This window comes from Notolabrus celidotus, chromosome 5, assembly GCF_009762535.1.
Source record: "Notolabrus celidotus isolate fNotCel1 chromosome 5, fNotCel1.pri, whole genome shotgun sequence".
In the NCBI taxonomy this organism is placed as follows: domain Eukaryota; kingdom Metazoa; phylum Chordata; class Actinopteri; order Labriformes; family Labridae; genus Notolabrus; species Notolabrus celidotus.
The window spans coordinates 17,510,666-17,533,998 of NC_048276.1; the positions used below are offsets into that span (position 1 = coordinate 17,510,666).

Consider the following 23,333-nt stretch of genomic DNA (forward strand, 5'->3'; position numbering starts at 1 on the left):
GAGGCCATAGTCCTCGTTGCAGAGGTCGCCGGTTCGACCCCCAAAATATCCAAAGTTGTAAAATGACATAAGGATATCTTACGAGACTACATTTTAGGGGTTACTCTTACATAATATCCACCTAATGACTTGAAAACCTCAAAAGTATGTCCATGTTCTTAGGACTTTATAAAGCTAATTTAAAATTTCAACAGCAAAAAACATTGAGAGAGCATCTAAAGCAAGTGTTGTGTATTAAGCCAGAGGGTCAAATGTTTGACTTATTTTTCAGAAATATAAAATCTCACTGGTTGATAGTTTTTACTTCCCCTGCCAACTAAAGTGTAGAGTTCATTTATTTGCACATGAAACCATGACGCACCAAAGGAGCAGAAAAAGTCATATTGTGCCGGAGAAGTAAAAAAAGAAACTTTGAAAGAAACATGTCACCTCAAACAAAACAAAGAAACAACAACGTGACAAACAAGAGTCAACAGAACTGGATATCAACTCTGGGTCTAAAAACAGTATAACAAAAAAAAACCCTGCATGAATGTAGAGTTAGGAAAACAAAATAAACTGAGGAAGACCAAAGGAAAGAAATAACAGAATCAAAAGGAGACGTGACAGTTTGTGTTTGTTTTCTTCAAAGTAGGATTGAAGAGAAGAAAACAATTTGTGTCGTGCTGCTGGGAGAAGAAAAGTTTAGCTCATCACTCAGCTGTTGTCTTTATTTAATCTATGAAGCACATGAACTCAAAGAAAACACGGGTGTGTCTGTATCGGACAAGTTCATCTGATTCTAATGGACACAAGACAGTTTGAAGTGTAGACGAAAGGAGTAGTTTGCAGGTATATTTCTGAGGTTAAGTAGATGTTTGTGGTAAAAAATAAACATGTAGGGGAGAATGGGGTTGGTTGTCACATGGGTTGGTTGGCACACTCGTTATATCTTGCCACCAGAGGGCGCTGTCTCTCAAATTGTGGTATGGACATTTTCAGAATTAGGATCAGAGCTCACCTACATAGCCTTCTCTGGAGTAGGACAGCTGAACTTGAGGTGAGAGGACTTTTTGTGTTTTTCATGTCAAATTGTAAATATTCAGCTCCTCTGTATTTTTCTTCTAGGCTTTTAAACGATGGGTTTATAACAAAACAAGTGTTACCCTTACAAAGTGTGAGGGGAAAGCTATAGTTTAGATTTTTATTAGCTAGCTAACTAGTTGTTAGATGGTTGTTAGCCTTGATGCTAGCAAAAAAAATCCAGTTGGGGTTGGTCGTCACATTCTCTTTGGGGTTGGTCGTCACATGTGACAACCAACCCCTATGTTGGCAAAATCATGCATGGTGAAATTAGTTGAGTTGAGTGCGCAGACCCTACATTTCCATCACAGTAACTCAGATAGTAATGTAGCCTAGTTGAGTAGGCCATTATTATTAGGCCAATTTGTTTTGTTCTTTATGTTGTTATATAGGCCGGCCTAAAGATGTGTTTCCTCTTCATGTTCCTTGCTCATTTTATGTTAAAATGCATTAAGTTATGTAGGCCTATCACTTGTCAGTGCAATTAAACTTTCAAATTTAGTTCTTCCTTCCTGCCTTTTTAAAAAGATTTCTCCCATTGAAATACCATTGTGACAACCAACCCCATAGTGTGTGACAACCATCCCTGTGATGGGGTCGGTTGTCACAATGTGTCAGAGTGTCTTTGATAGTTAATTGCCTCTTTTTTACAATGAGTTGGAAAATGAGAGGGATACACATTTCAAACCAACACCTTAAGCTTTAATTTAATCTAGGAATGACTATTGAAAGATGTTTTCATGATGAGCAATCATCAAGACAGTAAAAAACAGCAGGTATGTTATGAAATGTTCCTCCACTTTGTGATCAACTCTATTCCTCTAGTGTCAACCAAAAAAATGCATTCTTACATTATATAAAAAGTTATATGTATGACTGAAACCAATGACTCAATAGAAGCTGTCACAGTGTACCCACCCTGCCAGTGTGCCCACACATTAATGTACTAACCCCCAAAATAAAACAGCAAATCTTGAATAATGGATCATCTTTTGAAAGCATGCATTAAATAAAAAAAAAAAACAGTGCCAACAAAGAGCTGGCTGCTTGTGATGACAAAGCTAAACATGTTGTGCTCTAAGTTTAAAATGCACAAGTCTAACTCTGCTGATGTTGCAGGGAAGTTACACAAAAAAGGTCAGATACCTTGAATGTGACACAGATTTCCAAACAGATTACCTTTAAAATCTCCATTACGTAAGTGGAAATCAAACCAGCTGCTTATGAGCTGAAGAACCAAAGTTTGGTCAATGTTTGCTAATTACAACTTTAATGGTTAGCCAAAAATAACAATTAACCAATAATCATAGGAATACCATTGGCAAAAAAACGTAATAATGCAGTGCAGTTGTATTGTCAACATGGTGTTAAATGTATTCATTATATCACCACAGTGCCTCATCGTAATATCATGATGATGAAAAACAACAAATAACACAATTACTGTTGATTTCAATATTTTGCACAGATTTAAAACACTGATCTTTGCTATGAATCTTAATATTTGGATGCTTTTAGATATATGTGAGTTGTGCAAAACTGCTCTCAATTACTAAAGCAATCTGCAAACAAAACCCTACAACATGACTGCGTGTTGATGAAACATGTACTTTCATGCTTAGTCATCATTTCAGAGAGTTTAACTTGTTTCGAGCCAAAAGTAATCAGTAAGGAGAGAGAGGGTTTTACTAAATCCAAAGCTGTTATATATGTCAGTTTGGTTAGTTTGGTCAGTGGTAGGGATGTTAAGAAGCAAAATTGACATTTTGACAAACAGGCTGCAGGTAAACAATGTCACATTTTTTTATTTAGTGTGGCTATGATAAGTCTAAAACTAGGTGTTCTAGTTGTACAAGTGATCGTGTTAGGTGGCAACTGTCAGTAGATTTGGTTCTGCCTGCCAACAGCTGTTGGAAACAGAAAGAGTCCCTTTTCATGAAAATGTCAAAATTTACTCATCAGATAAGCCTTCAGTGAATAACCGGGAGGACTCTCTCCATTTTTTACAGTTGTCCTAACAACGACAACCACAGACACATTGGATGAAAGTCACCAGTTAACAGTGTAACACGTTGAACTGAAACACCAGCTTGCACTTTGCTATCGCTGTGTGTCTGCAACATCTGTGTTGACTGTCTCGGGTTTCACCAAAGCATGATAATGTGTTGATTTCATTAATCAAAAATTTTACATCAGTCTAGTGTGTGTGTGTGTGTGTGTGTGTGTGTGTGTGTGTGTGTGTGTGTGTGAGTGTGTGTGTGTGTGTGTGTGTAGGTTTAGGTGTGTGTGTGTGTAGGTGTGAGTGTGTGTATGTGCCAGCTTTTAAGGTTGGTTGACAACAGCATGCTGTTGTTCCACAGCCTAAACATGTTATGTTAACATGTATGTTACAGTTTCTATTATTTTCAGTTTTTCTCATGACTAACTTGGACCCTTATACTTACATTGTAGTATCTACAGTGTTGAATAGACTTGACTTGATGTATTGTCGGAGAATAGGAAGGGTTTGTTGCACATGTAACAAGAGGCTACACATTTCAGTGCTGATTTTTAAATGTTTTTGGTGAACTGTAATTTAGTGATTTGCAGTCATGCTTTGAGGGAGCATGGGACATGCTCATAATGCATGTCACAAAGAGCTACGCATTACAGCTGCATTTAAAAAGGCCATCAATTTTGTCATTGAAAAAGATGATGAATGGCTGAATGAATAAACTAACATAACTTCATACACAATGGTTTTGAGCTTTTGAGCAACTTGGAAATGAGTCACCTAGAACATCCCGGAAACCTAAACAAGCAGTGCCCCTAAACATAACTGAACAGTGGCTGTTCTGCTGTATATTATCACGAGATGTTGCACATCACAAAGTAATGGAACTGGGAATGTTTGCCAGCAAGCTTTTTTTGTTTTTTTTAAACAAGGCCAAAATGTGCCTTTTTAATCCTGCTAACTCGACCATGAAGCCCCCGTCCACATGCCAAACTAACACTGGAGTACAGATGTTCCTTTTCTGAAGCTGTGGGCCACAGACCAAGCCGTTATGTTTGAGAAGTTAGGAGTGAGAAAGTGATGTGTAGACATACTTATTGTAGTATGGTAGTAAACAGGCAGGCAAACTTGAGAGAAGCACTGAAGCATAGCAAAAGTATTGTTAGGATCTTTGGCCTTAAGCATATCAGCACAGCACAATCCAAAGTCTAGCCTCTGTATTTTTAATGCTCCTCTCATATTGTTACTTAAACATCAACACTCTCTTCTTGTTTTGTCCTCTGGCTCTGCAACATGCACACAGCTTTTTTATGTGGACACCCACTTCATACGGCCGGCTATAGGAGCTCAATAATGGGATGGGCTTTTAAGCAAGCTTCCTGGTAGCGAGGATGACAGCATCTGTCTGCAGACGCTGTAAATGACATTTCTTTCCTTGTTCATCTTTGTGAAACAATTGGATCGCTGCATCTTGCCCTTGGCCAGCCTATCCCCGGCCCTGTCAAGGACACACCTCCCATCAATCACAGCAGGTTCAAAAAGTGACTCACAGGGGACCTTAAGAGGAGGAAAAGGGGAAGAAAAAAATGCCCGGCATGCAGGATGCCTCCCTGATGTCTGACCCAGGCTTTTTGTACTCTGCAGTCCACCGTGATACATTCTGGTGCAATTCTATCAGCATTTTTCTCCTTCATTTCAAAGTTGCTGAAAACAACACTTTGAATGGGAAGATGAAGTATGTCCCTTCTCCTGCATGCTTTCTCTCTGCACCCTTGCCCCCCTCTGCCTGCCTGCATACACACCTCATTTAATTCAAATAGAAAATCTAAGTGAAGGAGAGAGGGAAAAGCACCCAGCTCGAGCGTTTCTCCTATGTTCCCAGTGAAATAAATCACTGGGCGTTCTCTCTTCATCAGGATAGATATCACTTGTTCGAGGCCCGACATCCATCCTGGGATTCTGACAACACGCTCCTGTTTCCTGCTGAATAGGCATTACTTTGAGATTGAGTTACGATGGCCTGTGCTATCAGCCCGTATGCAAAGCAGCCCCCCATCTGACATGTGGCGGTGCACAGACTAAGAGAATGTCCTCAGTGCAGCAGAAGTGTCCACTGCTCCTGAAGGAACAGCTGCCATTTATCACTAAATAGCTACAGCTGACAAAACGCAGGTTGCAACTGATGTCACACATGAATCCATCAGTGCCGTCACGTACACAGAGGGGAAACTATCATGTAGGAGGTGAGTCCTTATGTGGAACTATTTAGTCTGTTATCACATAAGAAACAAGGATTAATTACGCTTACTTTACATGCAGTGGATTAGACTGAAAAAAACAGCATCACATCTGAATATTCTCCATGAAAATATCATATTAATACACAGCTGCCAAGTATTGACCCTTTAAATATAAATGATCAAGAAGAGACAGGAAATGCAGGGAAGAGACAGTGAAGAAAGACATGCACTAAAGGGTCGAGGCCAGAAGTCGCTTCATCATGGACTATAGCCTCTGCACATGGGGCATGTGCCTAAACTGCTAGGTTGTCCCCAAATCCTCCAGTTTCTAAAGGCTCTTTTGTGCAAGTTGCATTGATCAAAACGGCTGTAACAGAACAGCAGTCGATGTACATTTACATTGAGTTTTTTAGACTATGTAGATTGGAATTTAAGTTCAAATGGTTATGTGCATGGAACTTAAATAGCAGGTTTCCTGACACGGGACTTCCACCAGATCCATGTCCGGTCCATCTCCGATCCGCTGCGGTCCGGCTCCATGCTCTCTTGTCTGTCAACACCCACCGGTTGCGTTTTCGGAACGCAGCACAGAGCAGGACTGCCAGACATCTAGAGGCATGTGACCGAGGTTTTCCTGCAGCAATCACTGAATCAGGGATTCTCCTCCTCCTCTCCTCATCCATGTTGTCTTCATCAGCCTCTGAAAACCTCTGACCTGATGACTCCAGGCCTGCCTCTGCTCTGAAAGACTTTTTTCTGTCATAGTTAAGTTAAAAACGATGTAACGATAACACAGAGTGTTTAATCTGAAAATTAAATGGATGTTTTAATTTTGTTTTGATGCCTGACTTCCTGTCCCACTCCATCTGCTCTGTGCTGAATTGATGTGTCGTGCGGATCCAGTAGGGGTTAACAGATTGACTGGTCCTAATTATCAGATCTGGTGCAGTGACGGATCGGAGATGGACCAGACACGGATCTGGTGGAATTTGGCCTTGAGGAGCTATACTTTGTTTGCTTGACAATCCAAAAATGGTTGAAATGAAAATAGTTCACATCAGATCTGCTGACAGACCACTGAATTTATTTCAACGAAACATATTTTTTTCGTTTTTAAGTTTTAAGACTTAATTAGCTGTTAAAAAATGTGTTTGAGAAAGCCTCGTCCATATACCAGCTTCTAAAGTCTGCAATAGCTCTATAACGAAGCTCTGTTGTCGTCATGCCTTTGTAGTTTTGTATCAATCCTGCAACGGCAAAATTGGTGTCCTAGTGTGTAAGTCCACATCATGTGACCATGTTGTAGAAGCACGAGATGTAAACACACAGTGAGAGCTTCACATACACACACACTCAGATGTGAACACACACAATGCTGCTAACGCCCCTGTGACATTCATATTGAAGGTGAGACATTGCAGAGGCGTAAATATCACACCTTGAACTGGTAATATGCAAAGGGCTTCATTTTTGCTGGTAACATCTGAGGGTTTGACTATTAACTGAAGGAGTAACCATCACATGAGGTTCTAATGCAATATAAACTGTGTTCACTACTTCAGTAAAAATAAGGAGTCTTTACTACAACTTAAGCAATGAAAGATACTTCTCCACAAATCCAAGGCCCAGCTCATGAAGTGCTCCGACCTGGATATTTGCTTTAGACAAGCATCTCCAAATACAACAAAACTGCTACAGGTTTTAATGAGTTGCATATTTTGTAAATTGAGGTTTCAGTTGTGTCCTTTTGGCTATTGTCGCTCATCTAAGAAGAAGACTTGTAAGTTGCCTGTGTATTAATCTGGAACAGACAGTTTAACCGTTTTTACTTAGAACGTGTCCATTATTAGAAATTAACTGACAGCCTACAGCCAGTCAGGATCGAGATCTCAACCATACCAGGGTAAAATGGCAATATTAAGGTTGTTAATAAACGTTAAAGCACTCCTAAGAATTTTAAAAAATGTCTTAAATTGCGACATTGAGATAGATACTGTGGTAATATTATTGCAGGGCCTCTGGTGATTTTATACTGTACATTAGAAACTGAATATAAAGCTCTGCAGCTACTACTTTAACTTGCACATCGGCTCTCTCTTTCATATTCAGTCAATTAAGTGTCTATTGTACTCACCAGTCTCACTGCAACTGAGCTGCAGCTTCACAGCTACATGTACTGCTTTTCCATTGCAAACAAGATCAGGCTGCAGCTGGGACTCATTTGGGTCAATGTGAAATGAGATCAGTAAAACTGGTATGGCAGACAGGGACAGGTGACCGGACTCCGATGACACGGCTGCAGGCTGCATCAGACAGCAGAAATGAAAGCTGTCTGTACACAGAGATCAGGTGCTTACGGTTATGTCCACGAGCTGCCGTACTGAAGGAGTCCAGCTCTCACATCCCCGCGGTCCTGGCACCTATTGATGCCTTTTAATGTTGGAGATCGTTAAACGGCAAAATGTACGCTAATGCTCTCTCAGTTGGAGCCATTAAAGGATCATTTCAAATTCCTTTACAGTACATTGTGATAAATACTGAGTCCAGTCATAGTGGAGCCCAGGCAGACAGAAGTATTAAGTATGAGAGCGGCATTATGAGCAGATACTGAGGCAATATGACTCTCAACATACTGTACATATAGTATAGTTTCTGCATGTGAGCTGAGTTTTGAAAAATTTCACAGTTTATATACGTAAACATGAACAGTTGGAAACAGAATGAACGGATCAGATGTATTAGAAAGTAAATTCAGTGTAAATCAAATATATATAAACTCTAATCTGTTTCACCAGTACTTTTAATTTTTGAGGATTTCAAATGCTTAAAATCTTGGATGTAAGTTGCACCAGTATGTAAGATGCAGTTTTGATTTTAGGAGTCACTCAAAGGGAAAAGGTTTCAGCCGTCTTCCTGTTCTCATTGCCCACATTTTAGGTCCACATTGTGCAGTCTCTGCGCAGCTTTCTCCAGTGCCATATGTTTTCACCACATCAAGTTTGCTATCCAGCTCGTTACCTGTATGGTAGTCGAGATAAGCCCTATGGTTACTTTTACAGTCGTGAGATATTAAACCAACTGCCTTCCACCAATGTGCTGAGACTCGTGCCAGGTAAAACTGATGAACTGATGGTCATAGTTCTGCATCTGTAAGAGGTAAGAACCTAAATTCTCAGGCAGCATCAGAGCAGCGTGGAGCAGAACAGCTTCCTTTAAGCAATGTAAGAGCAGAGTTGGGATCTTTCTTCTTTCTCAGGTAAACAACCTCAGTGTAGATGCTCCCAGTGATCCAGATCATTTGGCTCAACTCAGCCAGAGCCAGATCTTACGGTCCCCAAAGAGCTCATTTTGGCTAGCAAGAGCCAATTCTTAGAGCCAAGTCGTTTGCAACAGACACATATGCTACTCCCCTCGTAAGCTTGGATGGTGTCTACTGCCACAGTGCTGCGTTACTGCATTGAAGATTTTCAAATCAATTTCCATGTTTAAAGTTAATGAAAAAAACTAATGACAGCAATGAACAATTAACAGATTAACAGGCATGTCCCCAGCTGTAGCTATAGGAATGACACTATAAAACCAAAAAGCAGCAACTTGGCATAGACAGTAAAGAACTTGGTCTCAGTAATGTCTTCCACTTGCTTCTGGAGAGAAAGAGATATGAAGCCCAAAGACAGCTGTCGCCATATTGGAAACCCTGACTTCAACCCATCTAAAAGTTCTGGCTGTAGCGCTTCCAATAGGTAAAACACTACAATGGGACCACCTGTTGGTCATATCAACTACACCCCTAATTAAATCTAATTAATAATTTTTCCCTTCATATAAAAAAAGTGTTTTTAAAAAAGTATCATTGGTGTATGTTGTGTCTATATTTTTAATATGGCCTCTAATGGGTGTATAGGTTTATTTAAATTTTGCCTCTGAACCCAAATGTTCTATTTCAAAGAGCTGATATCCAAAGTGAAACACAAAAAGCACCCACAACCCCAAGACACCCCCCCCCTGAGACTGAAACAGTCACTTCTATTATCTTCTCTGTTGTACTCTCAGTGGAGCAGCATACTGGTGAGACCTCACAGTCCAAGGACAGGGCGTTACTTTTCTCACCTCTCAGGTAAATTAACTTGATCATTGCAGCTCGTACAGCCACACTTTCCATCTTCACATGCATTTCCACAGCCCTTTACTCAATGTTGTAAAATCACCAAACAGATTTTGTCTTGCAGTTTTTATCAGTCACGTGGCTTTCTAAAATCTGCAGAGCCATCTCCATCAATAAACAACACTTCATGAATTACCAGAGTACAGCACCTTCTGTTAGACATTTACAGGCTCTACAGTTTCTTTGTCATCCTGTTTATGCACATCTACAGTATGCTCGGCGAAATTCATTTTCACTCTGCTGCACAAGTGACAGAAAACCATTCAACACACACTAAGCCAGTATCACTGTTTATTACAGCAGACAAGGACAAAGTAAGGAAGCAGAGTAGCTTAGGGAAGCATCACAGAACTGTATTTGTGCTGATAATCTAAATTATTCTCCATGTTCAGTATAGGATGGAGCGAAAGACAATGTAAATGCTGACATAGTTTACAAACAGTCAAAAGAAGCTGAATGGTATGAAACGGCCTCAAACACGACAAACATGACTTTTAGAGCACTCTGTATACAAACATCTGTTTATCACACAATCATGGCCTATGTAATCAGAAAGAGTGATTCAGAGCTTATTCAAATCATTATTTGTTTATGCAGTATAGTTCCTCTCCTTCGTCTTTTAAAATGTGTGAGGAAACATAAACAAAACCATCCACTGCCTGAAAAGTGGGATTATTTCCCACATCATCATTTTAGCTTGCTCAGTCCGTGTTTCAGCTTTAACATACATCACTGACTGGGTGGTTACTCGTCATTTCAAACCAGCTATTTGAAGAGTACTGATTGGTGGACATTGATTTGCCATTCATGAAACTACCGGGTTATTTATCAAAAATCCGCCGAACCAGATCCCTGAGTTTTTCTGTTTTCTTCACTTCATAGTGTATAGAAGAAAATAAATGTGTTCTTCAATCAGTTTAAGAGCCTCAAACGGTTCCTGAGTAATTGTTCCCCTAAATGTTTCATGTAGTGCATCTTGCTTTTTCCTGTAATTACATTAAACACAGTGGTATGTGCTGTTTATTGATTATAGGCTGTGATAAACGGAACACACACATTTTGACTGCAGGACCTTTTAGTTAATGGAAATCAAATGTGTATGACTTCCGTGGCAAATATCTGTTAATGCTCAAGGTTTATATTTTATTTGTCTGTGAAGTATTAAAGGGATCGTTTTGGTTTTTTTTAAGCAGGGTTGTATGAGGAACTTGTAAATTATAAGTGCATTAGCCAAAGGTGATCTGGTCAGCTCCGCCTCTTTGTTGAGAAACTAGTTAGAGAACTGTAATGGGAGCTAGGCTGATTCTTATATTGATGATAACATGATGTTTACTGTAGACCAGGGACAGATGAACCAATGGAGAGAGGGTAGAAACTTCTATGCCAACTGGGGAGGGGAGATTCCAAGTTACCTTGTGGTGCAGGTGTGTTAACTTTGAGCCCCTGCACACCAGCTTGGACAGCTACTGATGTCAAGAGTGGGACTCTGTAAAAGCAGGACATCAGGACCTTTCTGAATCAGAGGATAACGCCTGTTCACCTCTGAGATCTGTACCCCTCACCAACCCTTCTGTTGAGTTCCCTGCCTTACTGAAAGCAGCTGTTTTACTAATTTTCTTAAACCAGAGAAGCTGAATGTAAGTATGTCTTTAAAATTTGTTTTCAGCTCTGAATGTTTCATTGTGCATAATGACACAACCCATGGCCTGCACAATATGTTTACCTGATCAAAATACACTGTATTAGCTGTTGAAGGGGAAGACTGAGCAGAAATAAGAAACTCTACAGTCAAGCTCTTAACATTTTTTTTAAATAGCATACAATTACCACTTACAGTAACATTTGTGCTGGATTTGGACTTTCTTTAAATTAGCTACATCACGTGGTAGAGTTGACCTGGTACCTTCTGTGCTTATTCTCCAGCTAGTTTCCTGACATAGTGGCCAAGCTGACTGGCCTCCCCTGTGTGTAATACACTTAATATTGACAATATCATACAACCCCACTTCAAAGAAACTAACTATCCCTTTAAATGGCACCTGCTTCAAATGAAATTAAAAAAACATTCACTTTATGACTACAAGCTCATCTCAAAGTCACCATTTAAAAAGTGCTGCCTGAGTGTAAACCCCTAAAGACATCTGTCAACTTTATTTCAGGAGGGGGGTGTAAACTTCACACCTTGCTGTCCACGATCAGCATAGGATTTGAAAACACATTTTCTCATGCCAGCTTTATGCAGTCTGAGCAGTTCATTTAGTCCAGCCAGACTCATCCTCCTCATGGTCAAGGCACAGCAGGAGTGATGGCATGTTCACAGCGTTTATGATATGTCACCCTTCATGCTTAGTTAATGGTTGGTGTTGAGATCATAAAACTCATCCAGGCTATGATGACAGCTTGATATGAAATACGTCCTCCAGAAGGACAAATGTGTGACTGAGATTAGAGCTGAGCGGGGTTGTCTGACTTGATGTCATGTGTTTTTTTTGTATTCAATACAGAGACTTTTTGCGTTGTAGACGTCCCTATACTATCTGTTATTAAAGTTCTTATGCAGGAACCAATATGAGTGATACAAAAATTATTATTATCATTATAACCTTTATTTAACCAGGAAATGCTCATTGAGATTAAAATCTCTTTTCCAAAAGAGTCCTGGCCAAGATAGGCAGCAGCACAGTTACAGAGTTACAACAAAAATGTCAGCTCACTTTGTCTTTTTTCCTACTCAACTGTCCAAAACATATCCAACACAGCACATGACCCCTGTTAGCTGAGGGCAGCAGACAGACAAAGAACATCTCAGACTAAATCACATGCAGAAACAAACAAAGACACACACAAAAGACAGTGGCATGAAAAAATGTCATATATGAAAACTGTTGCTGATATTGTGACGAACAAACCATTCAGTGATTGGCTTCGGCTCCTCAGCCAGAGATGGAGCTCCACCCAACAATTATTACCTTTATCAATTAATCTGATGATTACTTTTAAGATATACCAATTGTGTCATCAAAAAGCTGTGAAAAATAGTAATTAGAATTTCACCAGCTCAGAGTGAATGCATCATATTTCTTCTTTGCAAGACAAGTTGAAAATCAAAAGATTTAAAATGACAAAAAGCAACAAATACCTCCTTTCAAGAAGCTGAAGCCAGTAAATATTTGACTTTATTTTGTTTGAAAAATCACATACTTGGCAGCTTGTGACCTTTGTATGACTCATCAGTTCACCATTTCAGCAGTATTTCTTAATTTTAGGAAACAATACTGACTATGAGTCCTGACTGGGTGTGTGGGAGTCTTTTTTTTTCTGCAAACTTAACTCATGCGCAGCAAAATCAAAGACTATGTACAGCAGGTAAAGAAGAGCGTGACATTTTAATATGACAGGTCTTACAAAACATACTGCATTAGTTATAGTTAGTGATTGGCCTTTAGCCTTCAGGACCTCAACACAGATGACAAATCAGCCATCTTCAACATGAAACCACAATCCAAAGGAAGCATTAAATATTCATTTGAATCTGCAGTTACTTATAAAACCTCAGACATTCATCCACTGCAAGACAACGGCATATTTGTACTGTATTGATCATGAATGCATCATGTATGTAAAGGTCATGTGTTTCATTACTCTACTTGATAAATTCTGTCAGATACATTTTACGGGTCATGCTTTTATGAAAGCAATTTATAATACAGCTTGACATTCCACCATGCTAACATGTATGAGTTAGATCTATATGGAAGACAAACCATGCCATGGGGCTTGCAGGTTTTTCTATGTACCAATGTGAGCTGTAATCCAGGACAGACAGTATATTTTAGATTATTTTAATTAAGAGAAATATGAATTTGTCATAGGAACATGTGAAGTCTCCAGCATGCGAAAAAAAAACCAGGATGTAAAACAGCAGTTAAATATGCTTGCTCAAAATCATGACATAATTGCAGTGAAACGGAGTATGAAATGATAAACTAAATAGCAGGCAATTTGTATTTTCCCTTAGCATGTGAATTTATGTTCCCACAAAAAGCTGTAAGAAAAATGTAGAATAAATTATCTTGATTCCTATAATTCTCTGTTTATTATATAATGTGCAATAGGGCAGAATTCTAAAAGAATCTCAATTGCTACATTTCTCACAAAAAAATCCCATCCAAACATTACACTGCTGTTATACGCTTCTTCATTATTTCCCTTTGACAATACATACTTAACAAAGTGATCTATTTTCCCTTCTACCAATTGCTATTTCTTCAAGGTTATGTTCAAAACCTGGTATAGCTTGTGCATTTGTGCAAGAACAGAGAACATAACTTTCATGCTGCAGTTAGATGACACACTCATCCAAGCCAAAATGGCAGCTGTAGCTCATTCCTGTCAGCTGGTTAAAATTGCAAAGCAAGAGCCAATTTTGTTTTAATGGCAAGTCCCTGAGCATGCTCATTGATGTCTTTAGGCAGAGGCGTTATATGGGGGGAGGATGGAGCTAGGTTGACAGACGAGGGCCCTAAATAATACTGGAATACTTGTGTTCGATGTGGTAGGACCCAATTTCATATATTTTTTAAAAGGGGTCCAATATCCCTGGCAACATTCTTGTCTTCAGATAGGCTTCACATGGTACTGGGGAGGTGGGACTCACGACCATAACACTGGACATATTAACAATGAGACATGTTTGACTCAACAACAGGTTTTTTACAAGTTAGCCCTGTGGTGTCAGGTTGACTGCTGCCAATAGTGCTGTGCAACTAGTTTTGTCACAAGAAGCTGTGACAGACTCATCTTCAGTCATGTAACAAACAAAGATGGTCTCGGAGCTGTTAATTAGCACACAAGTCTGACAATGTTGACAGCAAAAAAGATCATTTCTGTGTTTGGATAACTCCAATAGCACACTGTCATCTAGAAAAGGACACGTCCCAGAGCAGTGTACAATAACCTTTGAGAGCCTTCAAGCCACTGATGTGATTGCAATTCCATAAGGCAAGTGGTACAGAGGAGCTGTACTGACATTGCTTATGTTATATTCCATTGCATCATTTCACCATTAAAGATCACAGGTCAATGTTGTCCCATTGTCTGTAAGTGGAGAAATGTGCTGGTCAAGAGCTACAAACACCTTGTTTGAAAGGGCCATCAATTCACTCTGAGAGGGCACCCATAATTCAAGGAACAGATGAAGAACATCTACCAGTGAACTGGACCCAAGTAAAGGAATGTCATGGTAGCAACCTCGACCTTTCAAAACCTTTAAGAAGACAGTAGAACCAAACGAAGGAAGCAGGATCCTGGTGTATTTCCACAATAATCTATGACCAGTGAGAGGGTGGTATGACTATCTTTGCCCCAAGAAGATGGATCCATCTTCCACATCATGAGTTTTCCTAACAAAGGACACACAGGGCCAAGTAGAATCGTTTGATTTTCAGCTCTATGTCCATACTGCTCTGTTGTAGACAAACTGACATGGAAGGACACAAGCAAATCAGACACCTACAGTCCCAGGAAACCATGAGGGACTGTCCATTACAAACCTGTAGACTGTTGGCGCTCCGTGGTAAATGGTTTTCCACTCCAGTGTAGGTGGTTGTCCTTGAACACATCCTTGTGTCTTTTGATAGTGGAGTTTAGTTGATTTGTCATTTTTGGAATTATGGTTCCATCCACTTGCCCAAGAACCCCCAGTCCAAGTCAGTTCCCTTCATGACATACAGCATAAGGTTGGGTTTTTTTAAATGTATAGGGCAGTGTCCAGAGTGCTGAATTCAAAGTGAGTGAATCCTCACTTTTAAATCACTGAAGGTTTAGATACAGGGCCAGTCTCTCTGAGCCAATGCTGGCCAAGAACACAAGGACCCATACCCTGAACTATCACTTATCTGACTTTTGCAACCACAGATGTCAATGAGTTTTTCACCTAGCTATCTTCTAGGGCTTTCGGGGGCGTTGGGTAAGTGACTTATTACAGACCAATATGACTTTGACTTCTGCTCAGAAATATTTAATGACAAAACCCTAAATCAGTTACAAACATGATGGCCTTAAACATCAAAACTCAGCATGCCCATCGTTTACCATCCTCTTTGCAGCCCTGACAAATGTCAAGCTCTTTCCTTGAAGTCATAAAATGAACTAAACAGAACTCAACAGAAGGCAGTGTATGCCATCATCATAAAACCTTAAGAGCAGCCTGTCTAAGAGCATGTCATCAAACAAACTTTGAAAGTCACAGTGATGATGCAGAGAACAAATGGTGCAATTCCACCACTTTTGTTGCATTAACATTTTAAGTCATGACTACCACAGAAAGCCATGGATTTGGTGGACGAAAAACCATATCCTACCATGGGCTATCACACACTAGGATCACCTAGAACACAGCTCTTTTTGGTCCCATCTGATATACCATTCGCAATTTCCCAATGTCCCAGTCACTCTGTCCCCCAGTAACCGACACTCCCAACATTGTCAACATGTGTTCAATCTTTCCATCAAACACCTCTTTAATAGACCACCTAACCAAACCACCAGCTCAACTAACCTACTCAAAACAACACCAAGCCTCTCAAAATCAGGCACAATAAATCCATGAGCTTGTTTCAACCTGTTTCTCTTCTTTGTGGGATATGAAGATGTAGTACAACGATACGTGTGACATTCTTCTTGGTGCATTCTCTTTGAGGTCTGTAATTTGCTTGTAAAACTTCCTGCAGAGTCATACAACTAACAGCAGGTCAGAGATTTGCATTATTGTGCGAGTCATAGAGTTATCAAAGAAGTCTGATCACCCTGCCAGTCAGAGCAGTAGGGAGAGTTCAGGTAAGTGAGTGCTGCCAATATACACAGAGACTGTATACTGGGATGTGTGATTTGGTTATAGCTAATATTGATATTTGAATTGCATTTATTTCTAGTAAAATAATTAGATGTTTCTCTAAATGTGGAGTTAATTATTATTTAAGGGAATTAGGAAATTATTCTTTGAAAACTTTGAAACAATGGACCTTGTCTCAAACAAACACCTCCAAAGTATGTTGGATGCACATTGACATCTGCATGTCCGCACATTACGTGTATGAAAAGGAAGTCCTCACTGCTCTTCGTGTTTATAAAATATGAAGAACCTATCATAGGCTACATCCAGTGATGCCATCGACCCAACTATCCTCTTATCTTAAACCCCTTATAAAATTTTCCATCTCAAGCCAAATAGATTCTCCCAATTGTGTTACACCTAAATATTGAAACAGTCTTAATGACTAAAAGATAAGCAGAACACGAGGAGCAAAATCATGCAAGAAATTAATCTTGAGAGTTTACACATTTGTTGACAATCGTGTATGTTTTGCCTTTATGCTGATTCTATTTTTGTTGACCAAATGCTATTTCTGTACCTCACTTAAACAAAGAAACACTAGTGTACAAGATGTACTTGTTAATAAGACAATGTAAAATGCAGAAACTGAAACTACTGTGTTTCACCCTTTTTCCAATAAGGCTGAATATACACTATGTAAGGCAGAGAGGTAACTCATCAACTCTAAAATGCCAGTGTCCAATATGACAAGGAGAACAAGGCATTTAAAAAAAAAAGAGACTCATGTTAATTTAGCCTGTGAATGGGTTTCCAGACTTAAACACGTGGCAAAAGTAAGTACAGTATCATCATTATTATGCATATGGTTTAATTGTACTCCTTTGTATATCAACTGACTTCCAAGCCAAACTCAAAATTAAGTGTGAAATGTAAAAAGAAATGGACCAATGTATTAAATCAATCAAAAACACTGGAGCAATCCTTACAAAATGAGATTTTGAAGCCAGGTCCTCACTGCTCTGATTACTGTGCTGGATCTTACTCTATGTAATGCATCATTCAGGTTATATGGAGGTTGTGGTCTATGACTCAGCTCTATGACCACAGGCAGTTTGTTAGGAAGCTACAGCCAAGGGTGATAAATCCAAGCGAACAGATAATGAAAAAGGAGAGATACCATTTGCAAACCATGCATTAGTCTCCAAAATGTAAGAACGCTACAAGTTTTTCTGCAAATAACAAAAAGAAATTGCATTATAATCATCATATTTGCAGAAAAATTACAACTCAACTACCTTGCAAAATCCTGAATCAATAGAGAGGAGAGAGCAGGGTCTGGAATGAGTAATTGCAGAGTGGGTTCGTCTTTTGGATACAATTCTATGGCATCCTGCTTGGATTCTTTCTGGCTACAGGACCCATGGTCTCCTCTCCACTGATGTACATCTCCAGTTAGTTTTCATTTCAAATATGGGTGTTGTCTCGGCTTTAAGCAGCCACAGTCAGTGTCTAGCACTGTGCCAAATTAAAACCCTCTTTGTTGAGTGTGGAGAGCTGAAGGTCGTCAGCAGTTGTGTCACGACAGAAGTAGCTGACTGATGTTGGAAATATCAAGACATGATGGACTGCAGCTCCCAGGCCTGAGGCGGAAGCACAGCTCCAATCTCTCTCTCTCTCTCTCTCTCTCTCTCTCTCTCTCTCTCTCTCTCTCTCTCTCTCTCTCTCTCTCTCTCTCTCTCTCTCTCTCTGGGATATTCACTCTTTAAAACTTAACTCTCCTCGCTCCAGTGCAGTCACAAGCTGCTCGAAAAGAGAGAGCCACAGACAACTAAACAACAAAGTCGCTTGGAAAGCAGCTTGCAAAGATGTATAATACAAGAAAATGTTTGTCTACGACGAGATATTCAACCCATTTCTTATTCAGTTTCTTTCACTTTGGCTTTCTCATATGACTAAGAAAGCAGCCATGCTGCAGGTTTGAGTGTCAACTTGCTGTTTGTTGGATCAACATTTTCAGTTCCATGATGCAATGATAACAAATAACCAAATGTGCCACTAGTTTATTTCTTATTTCTAAGATAAAGGGGTAATCATTTACCCCCTTGTCTGTGCAGAGATTTACGATATACAGAATATCGACTTTTATGAAACCTTTTTTATAGATTACTTTGAGTTTATTCAGTTTCATTTGATAGGGCAGCTGAAGAGTGGCAGGGTATGTGAGCAGTTTGCAGCAGAGGAAGATTCACTGCAAACAGTCAAGGCTGGGAGTTGAACCAGCAACTGCTACAACTATAGGGCAAAAGTCTCTATACATGGGCCACACCCACTTTTAGGGCTACACTAAACCAAAAACCCAGATCTTGTTCCCATACTGACCATATAGTTTGATCATTCATGGTGGATGAGACTTGTATATCTTCCCTGTTTTATTGTTCAAGATTTTACAACAAATATTTACCACAAAGTTTAAGCAGTTCTTTGTAACACTTAGTTTTTCTTCACTTAAACTTGTTAAGCTGGTGAGTGAAAACACTGCTGCTGATGAGCTTACTTTAAAAATAAGATAAAGCCTGAAGAAACTTGCCCCCATGCTCATTTTGGGGAGCCACAAGTGATGCCAAGTACAATGAGAAACCCAAAGAGGTAGCATAGCCAACTAGCTACATTAGCTGTGCAGAGTGAATATGTTATGGAAACATTGACTTTGAGACTGTGTTTGTTTGCAATGGAGTCATATTAAATATTTAATGAGAACAGAGCTTGCAAGCTGTGATTCCCCAAGTGGCATTGTCTGCAAATTACAGATTCTGACTAACTACCAATGAGCACTATAAAAAAGGAACACGTAAAGTTGACTTGGCTCCATGAAACAGAGTGCATGAGACAGACGACAGAAGAGAAGAAGCACTGCTGGCTCTTTTTATCAGTCACATTCAGGTGCTCTTTGGATACTTCAGACTGGTTGTGCTATAACTTCTTGTGATGGTGTAGTTTCATGGGTAGAAAAGTTAACCAAGTCACAAAATAAAATCTGCATGAACACAATGGGACACAATGACAGTGCATGAGAAATTTCTCTGCAGCTTCCTCTCATGCTACTTCCACTCAATCTATGAAACCACTCTGTGATGGCAGCAGTCCAAAACACAGAGCGAAGGCGTAACCTCAACTATAACATATTTTCACAATGGCTAACATCAGGCTAACGCTTTTTGGCACATAAGCCTTCATCAGAGCATCTGCTTTTTGGCAGACAACCCATCCAGAGGAAGGTTATATAAGGAAGTGCACCTGCTATATGTTTCTCACTGCATACTGTCAACAAGAGCAGTGTGCTGCTAGCTGCTCCAAGCAGCCTGTTCAAAAAACATACAGGTGAGTATTAAATGCTTAAAGACACTGTAGGGAGCTTTCATGTTGTCCTGATTCTAATGACCTCTTTTGATAAAATCAGTGGTGTTTTTACAGAATGAAGACTACATCTCCCAAGAGCACCCTCACCAGCTGTCGTAGAGATGTGGTTCTTGCGAAAGCGTGCATTTGTTGTGGAAGAAACTGAATGGAAAACAGATCTTCTTTTTAATACTACTTTTCTTTGAGACAACTTTCTGCAGAATAGAGTTATGATGTCACGTATTGATTTGTAGCTACTGTAGAGTAACGACAAAACTTTGTAAACTCTAATTTGTTACTGTAAGTTTACCTACTAAAGGTGAGCAGACATTTGGGTTGAATGTTACCCATCGCTGCCCCGGTGTAATGTTGCGTGCTCCGGTGTCCCAACGAATGTCCGAATAAGGTTGATGTGCACATGGTTTAACTCTTTTAGTCTTAAAGAGCAGTGAAGTACTCACACGTAAAAAAAATGTAATCCTGTTCATAATCATTTTGCTGTTTTACCTACCAAAGCCTTGGTTGTAGAGTTTCTCCATCTCAAACAATACGTCAACAAAAATGTCTTTTTTGTTGATCCTGCTACGCTATCAGCCATGAGTACACACATTTTTTGGGGAAAATCCAACCACAACTCAGGCACTCAAATTCAGAAAAAAGAATATTGTTGCTGACAATCCTAATTTATTTTGTAGGTTATGAAGAGGCATCAGTATAAGAGTGAAATGATGTCAAAATCATTGAAAAATTCGTCAAGGTGCCCATTACACCCTGATTGTATCAAGGTGTAACTATGCAATACAATTCTATCTGTCTTTGGGATTTAAACTGCAACTACCCAACACTATCAACATATTCTGTAAGTTAGGATTGGGAAATGCATCATTTTATAATGTTTTGTAATCCATACGTGATTTTATTTTCTCTGTAAAGGTGAGTTATGCCACAGTGTCTCCACCTTACTTGAATTGGATATCCATCATTTCTGACTCACAGAATTCCTTAAAAACAGAAGTTTTGTACAAACTAACAGAGGAAAAATGTTCAGATTCTGAGTTCCAGCAGATTTTTTTTGTCCATGCAAAAGAAGACACTAGGATATCTAAGTGGCAACAGACACACTGTTCTGCTACTCGCTCTCATTAAATTAACATCACACTCTGTTAACATGCTGGAAGTAAAAGCCTCCTTTGTTCTTTGTTTTGTAGACAGCGAGTGTAGTAAGTGGCCATAAGCTTCTCTGAATACAAACTTTCCGAAAACATCACAAGGACGAGCAGTAACAATGAGGCTGGTGCTGAAATTAATAGAGGCAATCATTCACTGTGCTGAATTAGAGCCATCACTGCATCTGTCAGTCAGTGCTGAAACATGACGTCATCAGTTAGCGGTCTTGCACAGAGCAGACACCCAAATGTAAATGGCAAACCATGAAACAGGAAATATCTTTGATGGAATCGTCTTATGCATCATTTGTAAAGTCGCCATGCTTAATCTGAAGTTATTTTTAATCCTTAAAATGTCCCGGAAAGCCTTTAATTTTACATGAAAGCAGCCTGATTGTAAGCAAATTCATAAGCAATAAGCGAGAAGACAGAAATCCAACTATTTTTATGCCTCTTAGCATCTTTGTAGTTTAATAGTTTCAGTAAAACAATCAACCCAAATGACATACACTAATGACTTCTAACCCACGCCTTCTATTTTCAGAAATTATCAAAATAACCATTATTTCTAAGAGCGGATATGAAAGATGTACAATTTCCAATTAAAGTTAATGGGGCAGAGGGTTTTCTCAGATCTGCGAATCAAATGCTCAGAAACACTGAAGGAGGCGATATAAAAATGCCTTAAAGCATCTCCGATCATAAAGTATTAAAAATCAATACATTGACCATTCCTGGTTTGGATGAAAAACACTGTGTTCACTTGCTCTCTCTCGTGTGTGCTCTATTTCTCGAGGAGCAGCCATCTTCGATATGTGAATAGATGCATAGTAATGACATGGGAGCAGTCACTTCAAAGCTCTTCCCTATATTGTGCCACAGGCCAACTCTTCGACAGACTCCAGAGGAATGACTCGTAAATGCCGTTGTGTGCACACCTCGACTTGTGAACGGGAAAATCTTGTAGAAACAGATGCAGCTGCAACACGTACCTCCAAAATCAGGCCTTAATCGGATGTCATATCCCTTCAGCAACTTGTCCACGGTAGTCTTGGCCACAGACATTCCCGAGCTTCCAGGTGAGGAGCTGAGGGTAGAAAATACAAGTGTAAGAGATGATTGTTTCTAACAGCATGGCAGCAAAAACAGAGGTGTTATGTCCTTCATAGAAATGTTACTGTACAGGACACATTCTGTACCAACTCAAACAGCGTGTATTCTTTGTTCTCAACATTAATGACATGAGTGCTACCTTTGAAGAGGAAGCTCTTACGTCAACATGCTGTGGCAAAGAGAAAGAGCTCTTAGGATGATAAAAAAACATCTTCCTTTACAGTATAAGCTTTTTTGTCTCATTTTGTTGATGTCATTCTAAAACTCAAAATCAACTCATGTCAACTTTTCTTTGAGAGAACCTTTCTTAAAAACATGCAAAGTGCTTCACATAAAAACATAGACATCAAAAGGAAAACAAAATGTACAACGATAGACTAAAAAATCACAACTATGAAAAGAACAATATGTTAGAAAATCAGTTTTAATGTCACATTGCTGCCCACTGACACCAACAGAAATTACACCATGACAATTAAAGCATGCTTTCATACCACAACAGTTATATCCCATACTTTTTTGGGATGTTGCAGTCAGTTTTAGGCAAATATTTTGCTCTGTACTCCTGCATAACAGAAACAGCACCATAACTCTTGTGTTGTCATGGAGAAGTCTAAAAACACAGCCTTGTGGGTGCATTTTTCCCCATCATAGCCCCACCTACAGTGTGTTCATGTTATCAGCTGAGAGGGTGTGATAATGATACACCTCCCAATTGTTTTATAGATGTTGGTGCTTCAAGGTAGATGTATTTAGAGTAACTTTGACTGTGGAATCAGGTAGGGGCCAAGTTTCCTTTGTTAGTATGAATCTAGATAAGCTCTATTGCAGATCATCCCCATGAGGAGCCATACAGTCCACACTCATCTGACTGACACCTATACCGTCAGTGCCATGACCTGCATCACCTGGTGTAGACCGGCTCTCCAGCTGAGGTTCCTTGTTATGGGGGGAGAGGGAATGTGTGCAAGTGAGGGAGGGGGATGCGATGTGGAAGAAGTGGGTTAAAACTACTCCCCTGACAGGAGCACTAGCCCTGGGCTCAGTCAGGGAAGCACTCCTCAATTAGCTCATAGGCTGTGCAGCTGTTCATCAAGCTGGCCGGCTCTACGACTTGTAGGTCTGACACCTGAGAGGGAATCTCAGTGACACCTGGAACACTGGCCAGGATGATTCCAGGTTATTCTAATGGAATCAAAATGTCAAAAAGTGGTGCGACCCAGTTCTGGCTGAGCGCCTAAATCACATAAGTGAGGCTGTAGGTGACTGCAGACAGGAGAGGGGGAGGAGGTGGAGAAGGCCACAGGGGATTTGTAGCAACAGAACAATAAAGGGGGCTGATCAGGGGGGGATTGTGGCTGTG

At 39.8% G+C, this 23,333-nt stretch overlaps 1 protein-coding gene across 1 annotated transcript in view; it reads right to left on the bottom strand.

The window, feature by feature from the left end:
* Nucleotides 1-23,333, bottom strand: part of gabrb4 (gamma-aminobutyric acid type A receptor subunit beta4) — a 69,010-nt gene that overhangs the window by 44,435 nt on the left and 1,242 nt on the right. Inside the window, 1 exon segment of the mRNA XM_034683509.1 lies at nt 21,850-21,944. Within this exon segment, the coding sequence (XP_034539400.1) occupies nt 21,850-21,944 (95 nt within the window).